The sequence below is a fragment of the Thalassophryne amazonica genome, chromosome 1 (assembly GCF_902500255.1).
Source record: "Thalassophryne amazonica chromosome 1, fThaAma1.1, whole genome shotgun sequence".
NCBI lineage: Eukaryota > Metazoa > Chordata > Actinopteri > Batrachoidiformes > Batrachoididae > Thalassophryne > Thalassophryne amazonica.
In genome coordinates this window covers 110,620,126-110,641,012 of record NC_047103.1, presented here as the reverse complement: position 1 = coordinate 110,641,012, position 20,887 = coordinate 110,620,126, and the positions used below count along the sequence as shown (strand labels likewise).

General features: G+C 39.7%; 1 protein-coding gene across 3 annotated transcripts in view; it reads right to left on the bottom strand.

Moving 5' to 3' along the window:
* Positions 1-13,404: 13,404 nt before the first annotated feature.
* The window catches only part of slc19a2 (solute carrier family 19 member 2), a 106,710-nt gene continuing 99,227 nt past the window's right edge, over positions 13,405-20,887 (bottom strand). For 2 of the 3 annotated variants that reach the window (XM_034173387.1, XM_034173400.1), the window contains one exon: positions 19,753-20,196. In XM_034173387.1, coding sequence (XP_034029278.1) covers positions 20,038-20,196 — 159 coding nt within the window. In that variant the 3' untranslated portion in view covers positions 19,753-20,037. Of the gene's footprint in view, positions 13,415-19,752; positions 20,197-20,887 lie in introns of those variants that run through there. The other variant, XR_004561448.1, reaches the window with a different exon arrangement.

The window sequence follows — 20,887 nt, the reverse complement described above, 5'->3', positions numbered from 1 at the left end:
ATATGCGCTTTGAATGACATATCCTGATCAAAAATGACTCCAAGATTTCTCACAGTATTACTAGAGATCAGGGAAATGCCATCCAGAGTAACGATCTGGTTAGACACCATGCTTCTAAGATTTGTGGGGCCAAGTACAATAACTTCAGTTTTATCTGAGTTTAAAAGCAGGAAATTAGAGGTCATCCATGTCTTTATGTCTGTAAGACAATCCTGCAGTTTAGCTAATTGGTGTGTATCCTCTGGCTTCATGGATAGATAAAGCTGGGTATCATCTGCGTAACAATGAAAATTTAAGCAATACCGTCTAATAATACTGCCTAAGGGAAGCATGTATAAAGTGAATAAAATTGGTCCTAGCACAGAACCTTGTGGAACTCCATAATTAACTTTAGTCTGTGAAGAAGATTCCCCATTTACATGAACAAACTGTAATCTATTAGACAAATATGATTCAAACCACCGCAGCGCAGTGCCTTTAATACCTATGACATGCTCTAATCTCTGTAATAAAATTTTATGGTCAACAGTATCAAAAGCAGCACTGAGGTCCAACAGAACAAGCACAGAGATAAGTCCACTGTCCGAAGCCATAAGAAGATCATTTGTAACCTTCACTAATGCTGTTTCTGTACTATGATGAATTCTAAAACCTGACTGAAACTCTTCAAATAGACCATTCCTCTGCAGGTGATCAGTTAGCTGTTTTACAACTACCCTCTCAAGAATCTTTGAGAGAAAAGGAAGGTTGGAGATTGGCCTATAATTAGCTAAGATAGCTGGGTCAAGTGATGGCTTTTTAAGTAATGGTTTAATTACTGCCACCTTAAAGGCCTGTGGTACATAACCAACTAACAAAGATAGATTGATCATATTTAAGATTGAAGCATTAAATAATGGTAGGACTTCCTTGAGCAGCCTGGCAGGAATGGGGTCTAATAAACATGTTGATGGTTTGGATGAAGTAACTAATGAAAATAACTCAGACAGAACAATCGGAGAGAAAGAGTCTAACCAAATACCGGCATCACTGAAAGCAGCCAAAGATAACGATACATCTTTGGGATGGTTATGAGTAATTTTTTCTCTAATAGTCAAAATTTTGTTAGCAAAGAAAGTCATGAAGTCATTACTAGTTAAAGTTAATGGAATACTCAGCTCAATAGAGCTCTGACTCTTTGTCAGCCTGGCTACAGTGCTGAAAAGAAACCTGGGGTTATTCTTATTTTCTTCAATTAGTGATGAGTAGAAAGATGTCCTAGCTTTACGGAGGGCTTTTTTATAGAGCAACAAACTCTTTTTCCAGGCTAAGTGAAGATCTTCTAAATTAGTGAGACGCCATTTCCTCTCCAACTTACGGGTTATCTGCTTTAAGCTACGAGTTTGTGAGTTATACCACAGAGTCAGACACTTCTGATTTAAAGCTCTCTTTTTCAGAGGAGCTACAGCATCCAAAGTTGTCTTCAAAGAGGATGTAAAACTATTGACGAGATACTCTAACTCCCTTACAGAGTTTAGGTAGCTACTCTGCTCTGTGTTGGTATATGACATTAGAGAACATAAAGAAGGAATCATATCCTTAAACCTAGTTACAGCGCTTTCTGAAAGACTTCTAGTGTAATGAAACTTATTCCCCACTGCAGGGTAGTCCATCAGGGTAAATGTAAATGTTATTAAAAAATGATCAGACAGAAGGGAGTTTTCAGGGAATACTGTTAAGTCTTCTATTTCCATACCATAAGTCAGAACAAGATCTAAGATATGATTAAAGTGGTGGGTGGACTCATTTACTTTTTGAGCAAAGCCGATAGAGTCTAATAATAGATTAAATGCAGTGTTGAGGCTGTCATTCTCAGCATCTGTGTGGATGTTAAAATCGCCCACTATAATTATCTTATCTGAGCTAAGCACTAAGTCAGACAAAAGGTCTGAAAATTCACAGAGAAACTCACAGTAACGACCAGGTGGACGATAGATAATAACAAATAAAACTGGTTTTTGGGACTTCCAATTTGGATGGACAAGACTAAGAGACAAGCTTTCAAATGAATTAAAGCTCTGTCTAGGTTTTTGATTAATTAATAAGCTGGAATGGAAGATTGCTGCTAATCCTCCGCCACGGCCCGTGCTACGAGCATTCTGACAGTTAGTGTGACTCGGGGGTGTTGACTCATTTAAACTAACATATTCATCCTGCTGTAACCAGGTTTCTGTTAGGCAGAATAAATCAATACGTTGATCAATTATTATATCATTTACCAACAGGGACTTAGAAGAGAGAGACCTAATGTTTAATAGACCACATTTAACTGTTTTAGTCTGTGGTGCAGTTGAAGGTGCTATATTATTTTTTCTTTTTGAATTTTTATGCTTAAATAGATTTTTGCTGGTTATTGGTGGTCTGGGAGCAGGCACCGTCTCTACGGGGATGGGGTAATGAGGGGATGGCAGGGGGAGAGAAGCTGCAGAGAGGTGTATAAGACCACAGCTCTGCCTCCTGGTCCCAACGCTGGACAGTCACAGTTTGGAGGATCCAAGAAAATTGGCCAGATTTCTAGAAATGAGAGCTGCTCCATCTAAAGTGGGATGGATGCCGTCTCTCCTAACAAGACCAGGTTTTCCCCAGAAGCTTTGCCAATTATCAATGAAGCCCACCTCATTTTTTGGACACCACTCAGACAGCCAGCAATTCAAGGAGAACATGCGGCTAAACATGTCACTCCCGGTCTGATTGGGGAGGGGCCCAGAGAAAACAACAGAGTCCGACATTGTTTTTGCAAAGTTACACACCGATTTAATGTTAATTTTAGTGACCTCCGATTGGCGTAACCGAGTGTCATTACTGCCGACGTGAATTACAATCTTACCAAATTTACGCTTAGCCTTAGCCAGCAATTTCAAATGTCCTTCGATGTCGCCTGCTCTGGCCCCCGGAAGACAATTGACAATGGTTGCTGGTGTCGCTAACTTCACATTTCTCAAAACAGAGTCGCCAATAACCAGAGTTTGATCCTCGGCGAGTGTATCGTCGAGTGGGGAAAAACGGTTAGAGATGTGAACGGGTTGACGGTGTACACGGGGCTTCTGTTTAGGGCTACGCTTCCTCCTCACAGTCACCCAGTCAGCCTGCTTTCCCGACTGCCCGGGATCTGCCAGGGGGGAACTAACGGCGGCTAAGCTACCTTGGTCCGCACCGACTACAGGGGCCTGGCTAGCTGTAGAATTTTCCACGGTGCGGAGCCGAGTCTCCAATTCGCCCAGCCTGGCCTCCAAAGCTACGAATAAGCTGCACTTATTACAAGTACCGTTACTGCTAAAGGAGGCCGAGGAATAACTAAACATTTCACACCCAGAGCAGAAAAGTACGGGAGAGACAGGAGAAGCCGCCATGCTAAATCGGCTATCAATCAATCAATCAACTTTTTTCTTGTATAGCGCCAAATCACAACAAACAGTTGCCCCAAGGCGCTCCACATTGCAAGGCAAGGCCATACAATAATTATGAAACACAGTCTACGTCTAAAGCAACATAACCAAGGGATGGTCCAGGGTCACCCGATCCAGCCCTAACTATAAGCCTTAGCGAAAAGGAAAGTTTTAAGCCTAATCTTAAAAGTAGAGAGGGTATCTGTCTCCCTGATCTGAATTGGGAGCTGGTTCCACAGGAGAGGAGCCTGAAAGCTGAAGGCTCTGCCTCCCATTCTACTCTTACAAACCCTAGGAACTACAAGTAAGCCCGCAGTCCGAGAGCGAAGCGCTCTAATGGGGTAATATGGTACTATGAGGTCCCTAAGATAAGATGGGACCTGATTATTCAAAACCTTATAAGTAAGAAGAAGAATTTTAAATTCTATTCTAGCATTAACAGGAAGCCAATGAAGGGAGGCCAACACGGGTGAGATATGCTCTCTCCTGCTAGTCCCCGTCAGTACTCTAGCTGCAGCATTCTGAACCAACTGAAGGCTTTTTAGGGAACTTTTAGGACAACCTGATAATAATGAATTACAATAGTCCAGCCTAGAGGAAACAAATGCATGAATTAGTTTTTCAGCATCACTCTGAGACAAGACCTTTCTGATTTTAGAGATATTGCGTAAATGCAAAAAGGCAGTCCTACATATTTGTTTAATATGCGCTTTGAATGACATATCCTGATCAAAAATAACTCCAAGATTTCTCACAGTATTACTAGAGATCAGGGAAATGCCATCCAGAGTAACGATCTGGTTAGACACCATGCTTCTAAGATTTGTGGGGCCAAGTACAATAACTTCAGTTTTATCTGAGTTTAAAAGCAGGAAATTAGAGGTCATCCATGTCTTTATGTCTGTAAGACAATCCTGCAGTTTAGCTAATTGGTGCGTATCCTCTGGCTTCATGGATAGATAAAGCTGGGTATCATCTGCGTAACAATGAAAATTTAAGCAATACCGTCTAACAATACTGCCCAAGGGAAGCATGTATAAAGTGAATAAAATTGGTCCTAGCACAGAACCTTGTGGAACTCCATAATTAACTTTAGTCTGTGAAGAAGATTCCCCATTTACATGAACAAACTGTAATCTATTAGACAAATATGATTCAAACCACCGCAGCGCAATGCCTTTAATACCTATGACATGCTCTAATCTCTGTAATAAAATTTTATGGTCAACAGTATCAAAAGCAGCACTGAGGTCCAACAGAACAAGCACAGAGATAAGTCCACTGTCCGAAGCCATAAGAAGATCATTTGTAACCTTCACTAATGCTGTTTCTGTACTATGATGAATTCTAAAACCTGACTGAAACTCTTCAAATAGACCATTCCTCTGCAGATGATCAGTTAGCTGTTTTACAACTACCCTCTCAAGAATCTTTGAGAGAAAAGGAAGGTTGGAGATTGGCCTATAATTAGCTAAGATAGCTGGGTCAAGTGATGGCTTTTTAAGTAATGGTTTAATTACTGCCACCTTAAAGGCCTGTGGTACATAACCAACTAACAAAGATAGATTGATCATATTTAAGATTGAAGCATTAAATAATGGTAGGACTTCCTTGAGCAGCCTGGCAGGAATGGGGTCTAATAAGCATGTTGATGGTTTGGATGAAGTAACTAATGAAAATAACTCAGACAGAACAATCGGAGAGAAAGAGTCTAACCAAGCTAAGAGCTAGTAGCTACGCAACCTAGCGGATTCCTAAAAACACACAAAGTGAATAATGTGTAAATAATTTAGAGGTGATTCAGCAGAAGGAGTGCCCCAATCAAGGCACCAAACAGGCCATGAAGCAGCACAGGCAACGCACGACAACAGCGAACGCACGACAACGGTGCTAAAATAAAATAAAAATCGACTAAACACGCTGTGGAGCAGCACAGATAACGCACGACAACAGTGCTAAAAAAAAACAAAACAAAAAAAAAAAAACGAAAGCGTTAGCAAGCTAGTTAGCTTGCCAACGCTGATGAAAGTTAGCTGATAAAAGTGCTCCGTCGCGATGTTTCGACCGTTAGAGGTCTTCCTTAGGCGTTGGAGCACAGTAAAAAAGTAAAAAAAAAAAAAAAAAAAGTAAAAAGGTAAAAAAGTAAAAAAGTCTTGAAAAAGACTGTTAGTTCAAGTCCAAAGCAGCAGGTAGCAGTCTGTGTAAACAGTCCCAACAGAGAGCCAAAATTCTGATGCAATCTCACTCCGAAGAACAAGTCAGCAAAGTCCACCAACATCTAGCAAGTAAAGTAAAGCAAAGTAGAGCAAGTACAATAACCCTCTCCCCACCGCAAATATTAAAAGCATCAATCAAGTTGTTTGGTCATCTAACATAATATAGGAAGCTGTTAACTGGCAATTTTGGTGTGAAACTTAAATACTTTGAACATCTGACCACCAAATGTGGTTCATGGAGTTGGACAGAACAATGAAGCAGACATGTTGGCAAGTTAGAAATTTATGACCAGAAAACTGGTCGGGTTGAATGTTTTGTTTGGGAACGCAACTGAAAATTTGTGATCCCATTCATTCAAGTGATATAAAAGGATCCTCTGTCATGACTGTTAAGACAGTAATATTAAGTATGACAAAATGCTAAAAGCTAATGCCCTCGGCCGTATGGGCAATGTTTTCTTTATAATTTGCAGTTGTTTAATTCGTATTCCAGTGCACAGTGTAATAAATACATAAATACACACACATATATATATATACACACACACAACCCCTGCCAATAATTATGGAATCACCAGCCTCGGAGGATGTTCATTCAGTTGTTTAATTTTGTAGAAAAAAAGCAGATCACAGACATGACACAAAACTAAAATCATTTCAAATGGCAACTTTCTGGCTTTAAGAAACACTATAAGAAATCAAGAAAAAAAATTGTGGCAGTCAGTAGCAGTTACTTTTTTAGACCAAGTAGAGGGAAAAAAAATATGGAATCACTCAATTCTGAGGAATAAATTATGGAATCACCCTGTAAATTTTCATCCCCAAAACTAACACCTGCATCAAATCAGATCTGCTTGTTAGTCTGCATCTTAAAAGGAGTGATCACACCTTGGAAAGCTGTTGCACCAAGTGGACTGACATGAATCATGGCTCCAACAAGAGAGATGTCAATTGAAACAAAGGAGAGGATTATCAAACTCTTAAAACAGGGTAAATCATCATGCAATGTTGCAAAAGATGTTGGTTGTTCACAGTCAGCTGTGTCTAAACTCTGGACCAAATACAAACAACATGGGAAGGTTGTTAAAGGCAAACATACTGGTAGACCAAGGAAGACATCAAAGCGTCAAGACAGAAAACTTAAAGCAATATGTCTCAAAAATTGAAAATGCACAACAAAACAAATGAGGAACGAATGGGAGGAAACTGGAGTCAACGTCTGTGACCGAACTGTAAGAAACCGCCTAAAGGAAATGGGATTTACATACAGAAAAGCTAAATGAAAGCCATCATTAACACCTAAACAGAAAAAAAACAAGGTTACAATGGGCTAAGGAAAAGCAATCATGGACTGTGGATGACTGGATGAAAGTCATATTCAGTGATGAATCTCGAATCTGCATTGGGCAAGGTGATGATGCTGGAACTTTTGTTTGGTGTCGTTCCAATGAGATTTAGAAAGATGACTGCCTGAAGAGAACATGTAAATTTCCACAGTCATTGATGATATGGGGCTGCATGTCAGGTAAAGGCACTGGGGAGATGGCTGTCATTACATCATCAATAAATGCACAAGTTTACGTTGATATTTTGGACACTTTTCTTATCCCATCAATTGAAAGGATGTTTGGGGATGATGAAATCAATTTTCAAGATGATAATGCATCTTGCCATAGAGCAAAAACTGTGAAAACATTCCTTGCAAAAAGACACATAGGGTCAATGTCATGGCCTGCAAATAGTCCAGATCTTAATCCAATGGAAAATCTTTGGTGGAAGTTGAAGAAAATGCCTGTAGATGAGCTTGCTGAAATATTTCAGAAAAAGGAAGGAGGATGGAGAGGAAAAGAATCCATCCCTTCTATTACAACCCCTGGCAAAAATTATGGAATCACCAGCCTCGGAGGATGTCCATTCAGTTGTTTAATTTTGTAGAAAAAAAGCAGATCACAGACATGACACAAAACTAAAGTCATTTCAAATGGCAACTTTCTGGCTTTAAGAAAACGCTATAAGAAATCAGGAAAAAAAAATTGTGGCAGTCAGTAACGGTTACTTTTTTTTAGACCAAGCAGAGGGAAAAAAATATGGAATCACTCAATTCTGAGGAAAAAATTATGGAATCATGAAAAACAAAAGAACGCTCCAACACATCACTAGTATTTTGTTGCACCACCTCTGGCTTTTATAACAGCTTGCAGTCTCTGAGGCATGGACTTAATGAGTGACAAACAGTACTCTTCATCAGTCTGGCTCCAACTTTCTCTGATTGCTGTTGCCAGATCAGCTTTGCAGGTTGGAGCCTTGTCATGGACCATTTTCTTCAACTTCCACCAAAGATTTTCAATTGGATTAAGATCCGGACTATTTGCAGGCCATGACATTGACCCTATGTGTCTTTTTTGCAAGGAATGTTTTCACAGTTTTTGCTCTATGGCAAGATGCATTATCATCTTGAAAAATGATTTCATCATCCCCAAACATCCTTTCAATTGATGGGATAAGAAAAGTGTCCAAAATATCAACGTAAACTTGTGCATTTATTGATGATGTAATGACAGCCATCTCCCCAGTGCCTTTACCTGACATGCAGCCCCATATCATCAATGACTGTGGAAATTTACATGTTCTCTTCAGGCAGTCATCTTTATAAATCTTACTGGAACAGCACCAAACAAAAGTTCCAGCATCATCACCTTGCCCAATTCAGATTCGAGATTCATCACTGAATATGACTTTCATCCAGTCATCCACAGTCCACGACTGCTTTTCCTTAGCCCATTGTAACCTTGATTTTTTCTGTTTAGGTGTTAATGATGGCTTTCGTTTAGCTTTTCTGTATGTAAATCCCATTTCCTTTAGGCGGTTTCTTACAGTTCGGTCACAGACGTTGACTCCAGTTTCCTCCCATTCGTTCCTCATTTGTTTTGTTGTGCATTTTCTATTTTTGAGACATATTGCTTTAACTTTTCTGTCTTGACGCTTTGATGTCTTCCTTGGTCTACCAGTATGTTTGCCTTTAACAACCTTCCCATGTTGTTTGTATTTGGTCCAGAGTTTAGACACAGCTGACTGTGAACAACCAACATCTTTTGCAACATTGCGTGATGATTTACCCTCTTTTTAAGAGTTTGATAATCCTCTCCTTTGTTTCAACTGACATCTCTCATGTTGGAGCCATGATTCATGTCAGTCCACTTGATGCAACAGTTCTCCAAGGTGTGATCACTCCTTTTTAGATGCAGACTAACGAGCAGATCTGATTTGATGCAGGTGTTAGTTTTGGGGATGAAAATTTACAGGGTGATTCCATAATTTATTCCTCAGAATTGAGTGAGTCCATATTTTTTTTTCCCTCTGCTTGGTCTAAAAAAGTAACTGTTACTGACTGCAACAATTTTTTTCTTGATTTCTTATAGTGTTTCTTAAAGCCAGAAAGTTGCCATTTGAAATGACTTTAGTTTTGTGTCATGTCTGTGATCTGCTTTTTTTCTACAAAATTAAACAACTGAATGAACATCCTCCGAGGCCGGTGATTCCATAATTTTTTGCCAGGGGTTGTATTATTTTTCTTAGTAAATGAAACCTTTTTTTTTTTTTTTTAACTTAGGGCTAGGGTTACCAAAAATTTTTGCCGCATACTATTGTGCGCACAGAGTCTTGGCAACCCTGCACCACTGGTGGGCACAGTTCTGCTAATCCGCTAATTAGCAAAGCTAACATTTTCGTTAGCTGATTAGCTTTTCAGATAACTTTGAAAACCATCAGCTAATTAGTTTCCACTATATATGGTTCCGCTAAAGGCCCTGTCACACCACAATTTAGCCTGCGTATGCTGACCGCATTAAAAACACTGGCACACGCTGGTGTGCATCTAATAAATTAATGCAGCTGTCACACCTTGACGATTATCCAGCATATGCCAACAGCCCCGTTTCCACCCAGTGGTTCGGGTCGGTACTGCATGGTGTGGTGCGCATCAGAAACAAGAGTCATTTAACATTTTATTTTTTTTATTTTCATTTGTTATCTTGGTGGACCATTTTCATCGTGTACAGAATGCTGATGAGTCGCCTGGCTGTGGTAAACGCTGCTGTGAATGAATGGAGTGCTGTCTCTTTAAACGTTTAAAGTGCTGGCTGCTGGCCTGATCAGGTCCGCTGATCAGGTCATCATAGACCTGAATAATGAAACCCTGTGATGATTTATACTTTTAAAGTACCAGTCGACCCTGATCAGGAGTGATCTGAATGAAGTGCTGTGTGATCTGTTGGTGTGGTGATGACCGACAGCGACGGCGCTTTAAGTGTTTAAACAGCACATTCATCGGGCGTGACCACCGTGATCGAGTTATCAGGTCATCTGATGAATGAAATGAACAGGTCAGATTTACTCGGTGTGTGAATGAAACAGTTGCTCTGCATAAGGACTGCAGGTTTCAGCCAATCAGTGGCCAGCATTAATGGATGTATTTAGACTTGAGTAAATCACAAGAAACTTGTGCCAACAATCACATAACTTACCTGCAACTTGATGTCCAGCATGTGCGGGACATACAGTATTACAGAATTAAATTTTTATCTAATGATACTTTTTCAGCATCTCCTGGAAAAACAAATCTCAAAATGAGTGGATATTTAAATGATCCTATATTCAACCTTTTATTTGACCTGTCAGTGATGATGTTGAAATAACAGAATATGACATGGAAGTAGGACCTTGAATGATTTTCCTTTTAATTGTAAAACAAATTATGCATCAACTCAGAACAATTAAACTACATGAAATTTTTGAAGACTGAAAAGACTGTTACAGCATTTCAAAAACTACAGCTAAAGCTTGTAGAATATTTGGAAAATCATGGTAAAATATCAATAACATACCTTATAGTAAAAAGTCACATATTCTTGTGTAAATTCATGCAGCCTAAATCCATTCAAAGCTACAATGTCTTTTTTACTGTAGCCCTGTCTAAAGTCACTGACTACAGTACATAAAATCAGTAACATATGTAAATAGTTGTAGGATACACCAAAAGTTCATGATATTAAAACTGGTTAGAAGGTGCATTAGATACATTTGCATAAATAACATATGTACTGTTTAAAAGTTAAGCTACACATTTCTAAAATGTGCCATGGTCCTTTAAAATCCCGAACTTAGGAGAATATGAGTTTGTTTGAGCAAAAAGTCTGTGCAATCTAACCTGTTAACAATTAAATGTCAGTCAGTTTGTTTTAAGTATTGCTATTGGATTTTACTGAAGTAACAGCCAATCCCAAGTTTTTCCTAAAAAGGGGCAGAACAAGTGACGTGAGCCAGAGTGTCGTGTTTTTTTTTTTAGCAGACATACTGAGGGTCGGAGGGAAAGAGTCAATCGGTGTGTAACAGAGCGTTCTTCAAGTTTTATCTGCACGGTCGACTACTCGTGGGCCTGATAATAACTTGTTTGTAACTTAAAGGTAAAGAAAAACCGTGTGCCATTCGTTCTGTGTTGTAACGAACAGTTATAGTGATAATTCATGTGTGGTGTTAGTTAGCGGTCTGCCAATTAGCGTAGCATACCATGAACATGTGCCTTGATACCATACTGTTCCTGTAGTATTGAAATGTTTGCTAGTTGAAACAGATTTCACGTATTTCATCACGAAATAAGTGTTCGTATTGTGACTCAACTGAGTTAATATGCTTAAAGGAGACGTGGAGAGAGGGAGGTTTGGAGCGGTTTTCCCAGTCTTCCCAGTGGATGGACTCTGCTGTTTTCCTGGTGCTGTTTCGTGCTCATTCTTCCTGGTGGTTCCTGAGGTTCCGACAGCTCCGGTGGTTCCTGGTACTAGCTGCTCCGGTCTTACTGCCATTGCCCTGGTGACTGTTAGCTCCCCTATCAATTCATTTGGGATTTGTGAGTATTAAGTGAATCAACTGAACTGCACGTGCTTTTTTTTTGTTTTGCTTGTGTCGGAGTGAAGCGGCCATAAAGTTTTAGGCCCCATCGCACCCTAGCTTCAACTCAGGCCTGCAACTTTTGATTAAGGAGTAAAAAATTGAGTGTGTGTGTGGGCCCACTGAAGATTTGGAGTTATTGAGTTTTTTTTAATATATATATATTTTTTTAGGGTTCTAGCCAAAGTTCAAGAGTATTTTTTTTTTTATAAAGAAAGACAGGTCACTTTATATTAGCACAGCTCAAGAACAGGAAGATAATGTTATCTCATATAAATGTGTAAAAGATTTTTTTTTTTTTGTATACTAAAGAAAAAAACTTCAGTTCAACTTGCACATTTTCGGTTATAACATTTTTAGTTTTGTTTATATTATTTTTACTTTACCAAAAGTTTTCTTTTCTTCTTCAAGTTGTGTAAATAAATGCCTGCACAAGGATTATTGTATTTAAAGTACCGTTGTATGGTGTCCTTATTAATTTTAGTAGGAAAACTCAGAGATCAAGATTTAGTAAAACTTAAAGGGTAATAAAACATAAAACAGTTCATCAACGAACTCAGGCCCGATCCCATTGTACTACCCACTCTAGATAACTATAGCTACATGGGACTAGGGTTACATTACAATGAAAAAGTCTAGATTCTTGAAAAAAAGTCACATAATCTTGTCTAAAATCCTGTTTGAACAGCAGAATGTTTATTTTCCAGGGAGAGAAAAATTCTTACCGTGTTTCCTGATGGCACACTTCACTTTTCCCGTTTCTTTTATCTTTCAGGTGTGTTGATGAAGCAAGCGATGATTCCACGGATTCTTGTCCTTATAACAATTTTTCAAACACTCTTTCTCGCCATCTTCTCTCTGTGCGACTTCGGTCCGTGACACAGACATGCTGCACAAATCTTCTTTTAAAAACTTGAAAGCTCTAAAACTTTGGGATGTCCACATGCTAAGTTTAGCTTAAGCGGCGCACAGGAGCCACACAGCGTCACCGCAGCAACCAACCAGTCCTGCTTTACACTTTGAGTGGCATTTTTCCTCCGCGAAACTCCGCAGATCCGAGGAAACTGATTTGTATCTGTAACACACAGATCAGTGTTCGCAGACTTATAAAACTTATAAAACGATGTCGTTAAAAAAAAAAAAAGAACGCTTTGCGATAAGTATTTTAAAAACTCAGTGATGATCACGATTAAAGAGTACATCACTAACACCCCACCTCCTCCCGCCATGATGAAATCAGCGGAATCCCGTGGATCCGTGGAGTTTTCACAGCCCTGGCGCTTAACTTATGCCAGTGTTTGTTAATATGATTGGCATATACTGGCTAAATTGTCTAGGTGTGACAGGGCCATAACTTTCAGTCCGCTAACATCAAAGCTGATTTTTCCATTAGATGTGCCCACCACTGGATGTCACCATACTAATAGCCACAAAAAGCCTTGTAAATCACTTCAGCGGTGTTACCAGGTTCCAAAAACAGCGTTTTTTTTAGTTTTAGAAGTGTTTATTTCTCGCTAGCTTTTACATAATATATGACAACAAGGTTATAGTTGCACAAAAACAGAGAGAGACGGACACACGGGTCGCAAAGCCTTCGCAATACTTCATAATATTTGATGGCCTCAGGTAAAAATGGTATTTACTTTTAACAAAATATTGAATTTTATGTGATATATTGACGTTTTTAAAATATTAGTGAAGTTTCTTCAGTTACAGTTTTGTAAAGGACAATAATTCATATACTCATGAAGTCATGACTACAGTCGTGACTCAAACCCAGCACCACTGCATATTGTCCGTCTTGCTCACCCATGACAAGGTGTGTTACAACTGAAATATCAGACATATCAAGACAACATGGTGGAAATATGGTACATCTGTATTGATTTCAGAGTTGAAGTGAATGCATACTTTTTGGAACTTAGAAGTTCCAAACTTTGGTTTTCCAAGTTTAAAATTGTCTTGAATGGAGCAAAAGATAAATACCAATTATGTCAACAACTTAATATGGATTTTATGGTTGTCAGTAGTGGTGGCCACAGCTAACCGAAAAGTTAGCTTTGATAACGCTAATCCGCGAACTGAAAAGTTAAGATAAAAAAGTTATAAAAAGTTCATTTTTATAACGCTAAACAGATTAAAAAAAAAATCAGAGGAAGTTACAGCTAACCGCTAACTTCTAGTATTGAGTCGGAACACTGATAAGCCAGTTTCGAGTTTAAGCACCACAGGGGCTGCTGGTTAAATTCAAAGGTGATCACAAACACAAAACAAACAATGAGCCAGAGCTTTCGTCTTTCTGCACCCTGCTGACTGCTGCAAAGAAAAGTGTCACTTACTTTTCACACACAACAATGCAGATGGTGGCAGAAGACATCAAACGCAAGGCACTTTTGACTCATGGTCACAACATGACTCTTCACCAAACTAACTACACTACTTGCACTACTATAGCACTAATGACCCTGCTAAACTAACATGTACTACAATAATAATAAAAACAAACAAACCCTGAACTCCCATAATGCATTGCAGAAACAATTGACAGTGTGTCTGCTGTAAAGACAGCGTGTACATGCAAATTTTTACTTTAAGTGAAAAGACACTTATTTACGGAATTGCATTTGTCTTATCAATACCTGCAAATGCACAGGGTGATCTACAAATAGTCCTTGATTTGCACACGTGTTTTGCGATCCACAAACACAAATTTGATTTGTAAGTCGTGTGGTGGTTTTTACAAATAAATGTTTATTTTCAAATATATAATATATATCATTTTTCATTTGTAAAAAAAAAAGGGCATTTGTAAAACTGAAAATTACAAAAGTTAGAGTTACTCCTGTGAGCACCACTGATAATACATTTAGAAATTTAGTTTATTTTACAGTTAAAAGACTTCGTGTTTGCTCAGCAGGAAAATGGCGAGCGAGGGAGAGACAGACAGTACTTTTAGATACGTATACGTATAGTATAGCTTTCTGTGCCCATGCTGCATCACAGCAGTTCCGCAGCCAGGGTTTTTTTTTTTTCCTGATTGGTTAAAATTGTGTCAATGGCGGCATTCATGAAATTGTCGATGAATTCTGCTTAAATGCCGACTTTCGAGGTGGATATTTCAGTTGTAAGAGCTCCTTATTTTCATTGATCATTAGTTTATAGCACAGTCTATCTTCCCAGCTGTATTTTATCAGTGGATTTTCTTTTCCTTTAATGCCTTACTCCAAAATGAATGAAAATCTTTTTTTTTTTTCTCTCAAAGGTCTACACACAATACCCCACAATGACAATGTGAAAGAAGGTTTTATGAGTTTTGCAAATTTATTAAATCTACCCCCCAAGAAAGCCCACGTACGTAAGTATTCACACCCTTTGCCATGAGACAAAGATTGAACTCTTTAGTGTGAATGCCAGGCATTATGTTTGGAGGAAAACAGACACCATCCCTACAGTGAAGCATGGTGGTGTCAGCATCATGCTGTGGGGATGTTTTTCAACAACAGGAACTGGGAGACTAGTCAGGATTGAGGGAAAGATGAATGCAGCAATGTACAGAGACATCCTGGATGAAAAGCTGTGGGTAGCACAATATCTGAAAATTCCCAAAACACCTTCTCCAAAACATTTCATTTGATGTGTACGAGGTCTGTTAGAAAAGTATCCAACCTTTTTATTTTTTTTTCAAAAACTGTATGGATTTGAATCATGTGCGCTTGCATCAGACAAGCTTGAACCTTCGTGCGCATGCGTGTGTTTTTCACGCCTGTCGGTTGCGTCATTCGCCTGTGGGCAGGCTTTGAGTGAGCACTGGTCCACCCCCCTCGTCGGATTTTTATTGTCAGTGAAATGGCTGAGAGGCTGCCGCTTTGCTCCATGAATTTTTTTTCAGAAACTGTTAGAGACAGCCAGTTGGAAACCATTCGAAAGATTCAGATGGATTTCGGTGAATATTCTGTCGGTATCACACGGATTAAGGACCATTAAAACTAGATTAAAAACGGCCCACGGCGGCGGAGGGCGCACCGCGCCCCGAGCGGCCATCGACAGGCTGGAACGAGCAGATCACTTCCAAATTTAAGGCTCTGTTGATGCAGGACGTCGTGTGACTAGCAGAGAAGTTTCAGAAGAGGTCAGGATCAGCACTTTATCGGCACATTCCACTGTTAAAGGAGATTTTGTAATGAAAGATGTGCGGACAGATTCGCTGCGTCGGGACGCAGCCGCTCACAGCCGCTGGACAAACAACACCTCCGTGTTGGAAGTCTCACAGGACAAGTTGGAACATGCCCAGCTGTTAAACAATTTCTCGGATACTCACTCGACTGAAAAGCCACCGAAAGCCGCCTGAATCTTACGAATGGTTTCTAACACCGAGGTGTTTTTTTGTTGAGCGTTTTTTTTGTTGAGCGCGTCGGCACGAAATCCTCCGCACGTCTTTCATTACAAAATCTCCTGTAACAGTGGAATGTGCCGCAAAAGTGCTATGTCCAGCTCTCTTGCCATTTCTGTGGTAGTCACACGATGTCCCGGATCAACACAGCGTTCAGTTTAGAAATGATCTGGTCATTCCAGCCTGTCGATGGCCGCTCGGTGCGCCGCGCGCCCTCAGCCGCTGTGGGCCGTCTTTAAAAAGGTTTTAACACTCCTTAATCCGTGTGACGCTGACAGAATCTTCACCGAAATCCATCTGAATCTTTCGAATGGTTTCCAACTGGCTGTCTCTAACAGTTTCTGAAAAAACTTAATGGAGCAAAGCGGCAGTCTCTCAGCCATTTCCCTGACAATAAAAATCGGACGAGGGGGGTGGACCAGTGCTCACTCAAAGCCTGCCCACAGGCGAATGACGCAACCGACAGGCGTGAAAAAACTCACGCATGTGCACAAAGGCTCAAGCTTGTCTGATGCAATCACACATGATTCAAATCCATATAGTTTTTGAAAAAAATAAAAAGGTTGGATAGTTTTCTCACAGACCTCGTATTAAACAGTTAGCCTGGCATGTTCCAATGAATGTAATACAAGGTCTGAGATTAGTCTACCTCTGAGGCTAACTTGGGATGTGGCAACAAAGACATGATCATTCAACCATAAAATGATGTAAAAACCTGATTTCAGTTAGACAACTCACATTTAAGCATGTTTATTGCAACAGTAGAATATCATATGAGTTTACCATCTAATTGCCAACCTCAGCATTGCTTGCTTGTGATATTTGGGAATGATTATTAGATTTACAGTACGTCTGGAATGTATTCACAGCGCTTCACTTTTTCCACATTTTTTTACATTATAGCCTGATTCCAAAATGGGTGAAATTCTTTTTTCCCCTCAAAATTCTAAACACAATACCCCATAATGACAATGATTTTTTGAGATTTTTGCAAATTTATTAAAAATTGAAAAACTAAGAAATCATATGTACATAAGTATTCACAGCCTTTGCCATGAAGCTCAAAACTGAGCTCAGGTGCATCCTGTTTGCACTGATCATCCTTGAGATGTTTCTACAGCTTAAGTAGAGTCCACTTGGGGTAAATTCAGTTGATTAGACATTATTTGGAAAGGCACACACCTGTCTACATATAAGGTCCCACAGTTGACAGTGCATGTCAATACAAACCAAGCATGAAGGGAAAGGAATTGTCTGCAGACCTCTGAGACAGGATTGTCTTGAGGGACAAATATGGGGAAGGATATAGAAACATTTCTGCTGCTTTGAAGGTCCCAATGACTACAGTTGCCTCCATTATCCATAAATGGAAGGAGTTCAGGTCCACCAGGAATCTTCCTAGAGCTAGCCGCCCATCTTAACTGAGCAATTGGGGGAGAAGGACCTTAGTCAGGGAGGTGACCAAGAATCCGATGGTCACTCTATCAGAGCTCCAGCATTCTTCTGTGGAGAAATGGTAAATGGACTGCATTTATATAGCGATTTATATTTTCCATCTGCATCAGATGATCAAAGCGCTTTACACATCAATGCCTCACAGTCATCCTGATGTCAGGCTGCTGCCATGCAAGGTGCACACACATACACACACACTGGAAGCAACTAGGGGATTAAGAACCTTGCCCAAGGGCCCTTAGTAATTTTCCGGTCAGGCTGGGAATTGAACTGAGGATCCTCCGGTGTCAAGCCCAGTGCTTAGCCACTAGCCCATCACCTCCCCTGGAGAGAGGAGAACCTTCTAGAAGGACAACACTCTCTGCAGCAATCCACCAATCAGGCCTGTATGGTAAAGTTGCCAGACAGAAGCCACTCCTTAGTAAAGGCACACAGCACCCCACCTGAAATTTTGCCAAAAGGCACCTGAAGGACTCTCAGACCATGAGAAACAAAATTCTCTGGTCTGATGAGACATGGAGGAAAGGTTTGGAGGAAACCAGGCACCATCCCTACAATGAAGCATGGTGGTGGCAGCATCATGCTGTGGGTATGTTTTTCAGCAGCAGGAACTGGGAGACGAGTCAGGTATGAGGCTGTAATGGCTGCTAAGGTGCATCAACGAAGTATTGATATTGAATATCGAGTATTTTTAGTTTTTTATTTTTAATGAATTTGCAAAAAAAAAAAAAAAAAATGTTTTTCATGTTGCCATTATTAGGGTGTTGTGAGTAGAATTTTGAGGGGGAAAAGTGAATTTACTCCATTTTGGAATAAAAAAAAATGTGGAAAAAGTGAAGCGCTGTGAATACTTTCCAGATGCACCGTGCACATTTCCCCAACTGGTAGATGTTGGGGTGAAGGTGGGGATGAGCAGCAGCTGCAGCAGTTACTTGAATGAAAAAGTTGCAATTTTTTACAAGCAGATGGGAACTGGGAAATTGCCCAGTTAAATAGCGTGTATAATTTGGAGGGAGTGGTTAATGGACCGTGTAGAAGAGTACATTTTGTAGGAGGTATGTGATAATTATGTGTAGTGAGCAGTGTTGCCACAGTTACTTTGAAAAAGTAATCCAATTACTGATTACTCCTTGAAAAAGTAACTTAGTTACTTTACTGATTACTCAATTGTAAAAGTAACTAAGTTAGATTACTAGTTACTTTTTTAGTTACTTTTCCCAGCTGCAGACAACCCTCTGCCACCTCAACATGACAATGATACCTGTTTTGCCAAAACTCACTTTAATAGTCACCCTTTCTTGACTTCAATGAAAATAAATACTTGTTTTATAAAAAGTAAAATAAAGACCTCTATCTTGACCTCATATTTAACTGTTGACAGCACTGTAACAGTAAAACTTGCAATTTTGAACCTACATTGTTTATAAATATAACTATTAAATTCTAACATTTTTCTAACATTTAAATTCTCTCTAAACATTTTACTTGTCAAAATTATTATTATTTTAAGCAATATTAGTAGTTGTAGTAAAAAAACGGCTTCAAAACTGGACCTTTAATCTAGGGGTGTTGTGGGGGAGGGGGCACATCCTTGCCCCACGCCCCCATTCCATCTGGATTCGCCCCTGCTTTGGCGTTTGAGCACAAAGAATGGATAACATTTATTTATGCAGAAAACATGACCAGATTTACAGGTAAAGTTTTATTGCGTTTTCACATCATGTGGTCCTCAGAGTGTTTAGGTGCATTTGAGTGGAAAATAGTGTTAGTTGTTGACGCGTCGCGGAGGATCAGCTGTTTTTAACGACCAGATACAGAGCGGCTCAGCTCAGAATTCTAAATAAAGGAGGAAAAAAAGTATAAAAATGTCTGTAAAGCTCAGTGCAGCTGTGCTGATCACCACGCTTTGAGGTGAGGACGAGTCGAGCAGCTGCAAAAAACCGCGGATGAAAAGCTCACAGCTCGCTTAAAGTGGGCAGTTCAGTTGAACCCCCACCTCCTGCCCACAGACCAAGTTTAATGCTGCTGTTGACCCACAATGAAAAATAATAGTAACGCATAGTGACATGGAGAAGTAACTTTAATCTGATTACTGATTTGGAAAGATTAACGCGTTAGATTACTCGTTACTAAAAAAAGTGGTCAGATTAGAGTAACGCGTTACCGGCATCACTGGTAGTGAGGCATGTTAACAGTATATGGAGCACATGCACGTCATGTCTACCTGAACTAGCTCATAGGTTGCCCTCATTATATACAACCTGACTGTAAAAAAACAAAACAAAAAAAAGACTATTTCAATCAGGACAAAAGTGTATTAAAATGTGAAGGAATCATATTTCATTTTTTTATTGACAAACAATAAATACTTACCATCTTTTTATTGTTTTAAATTATTTTCTGCACATTAAATAGACATGGAATGTTTGCACAGTACTCTGTGTCACAGCATCACTTTTTGAGTGGATAGGTCACAAAAACAGTGAAGGAAGGAAATGGATAAGGCACACAGCCTACAGTCACGACACAGAGTGACAGCATGATGACACTCAAACTTACCGTGTGATTATGTAAAGTGCTTTACTGTCTAACAAACTACTGGCTGTCCTTATTTGCTAGCAACAGTGTGAGGAGATTCACATTCTGTTTCTGCTTGGATGTGGGTCAGGATCTCTTGATCACAGTGCCTCTTGTAGACCAGTCTGTAAAGCCCAGCAAGGAAGAAGACCACAGAAACTACAGCAAAGTAGCCCCCATAGATGAGGAACTAAACAGAAGAAAGAAAGACCACAGTTACCAGACAGTTACACTGTGAGAAGAAGCTTAGCAACAAATGCTTTAACCATTGATGTGTTGCTTAATGAGTGAACCCACCTACCACTGCCACATCAGCACACAATGTCCCCAGTTTATTGGGAACCAGATGTGATGGGGCATTTATTTTGTGTTATGGGTACACGGCTGACATGTTGATGACACAGTAGGTGTCTTCCAGGCATTCAGACATTTGTCCCCATTTTTTGGACACAGATTGTGTGATGTATACGGGCAGTAGGGATGTGACTCGTTCAACAACTCACGATTTAATTCGATTCCGATTTTTGGGGTGACGATTCGATTCAGAATCGATTCAAAGAACTCAGAAATAGTTATATTACTTAAAAAATGTTTATGTTTAAGAAAATGCAGCTTTAAAAGGTTAATCAAGTGATTCTAGATGTAAATTTACTTATCTGCTTTGCTCGTTTAGAGTTAGCTGGCAGTTTAGCGAAGCGCTGGTCAGTAGTCGGCAGATATCGCTGCTCCGCTCTTTTAGCTCCGGGTGATGGCGTCGCATGTGGGCTTGCGGATTTGAAGTGTTTCTGAAGTACTTGACTTTCATTTTGCAGATTTTGCACACTGCATAAGTCATGTCAAGCTCCTTCTTACGCAGCATATAATAAAATCCAAAATGCGCC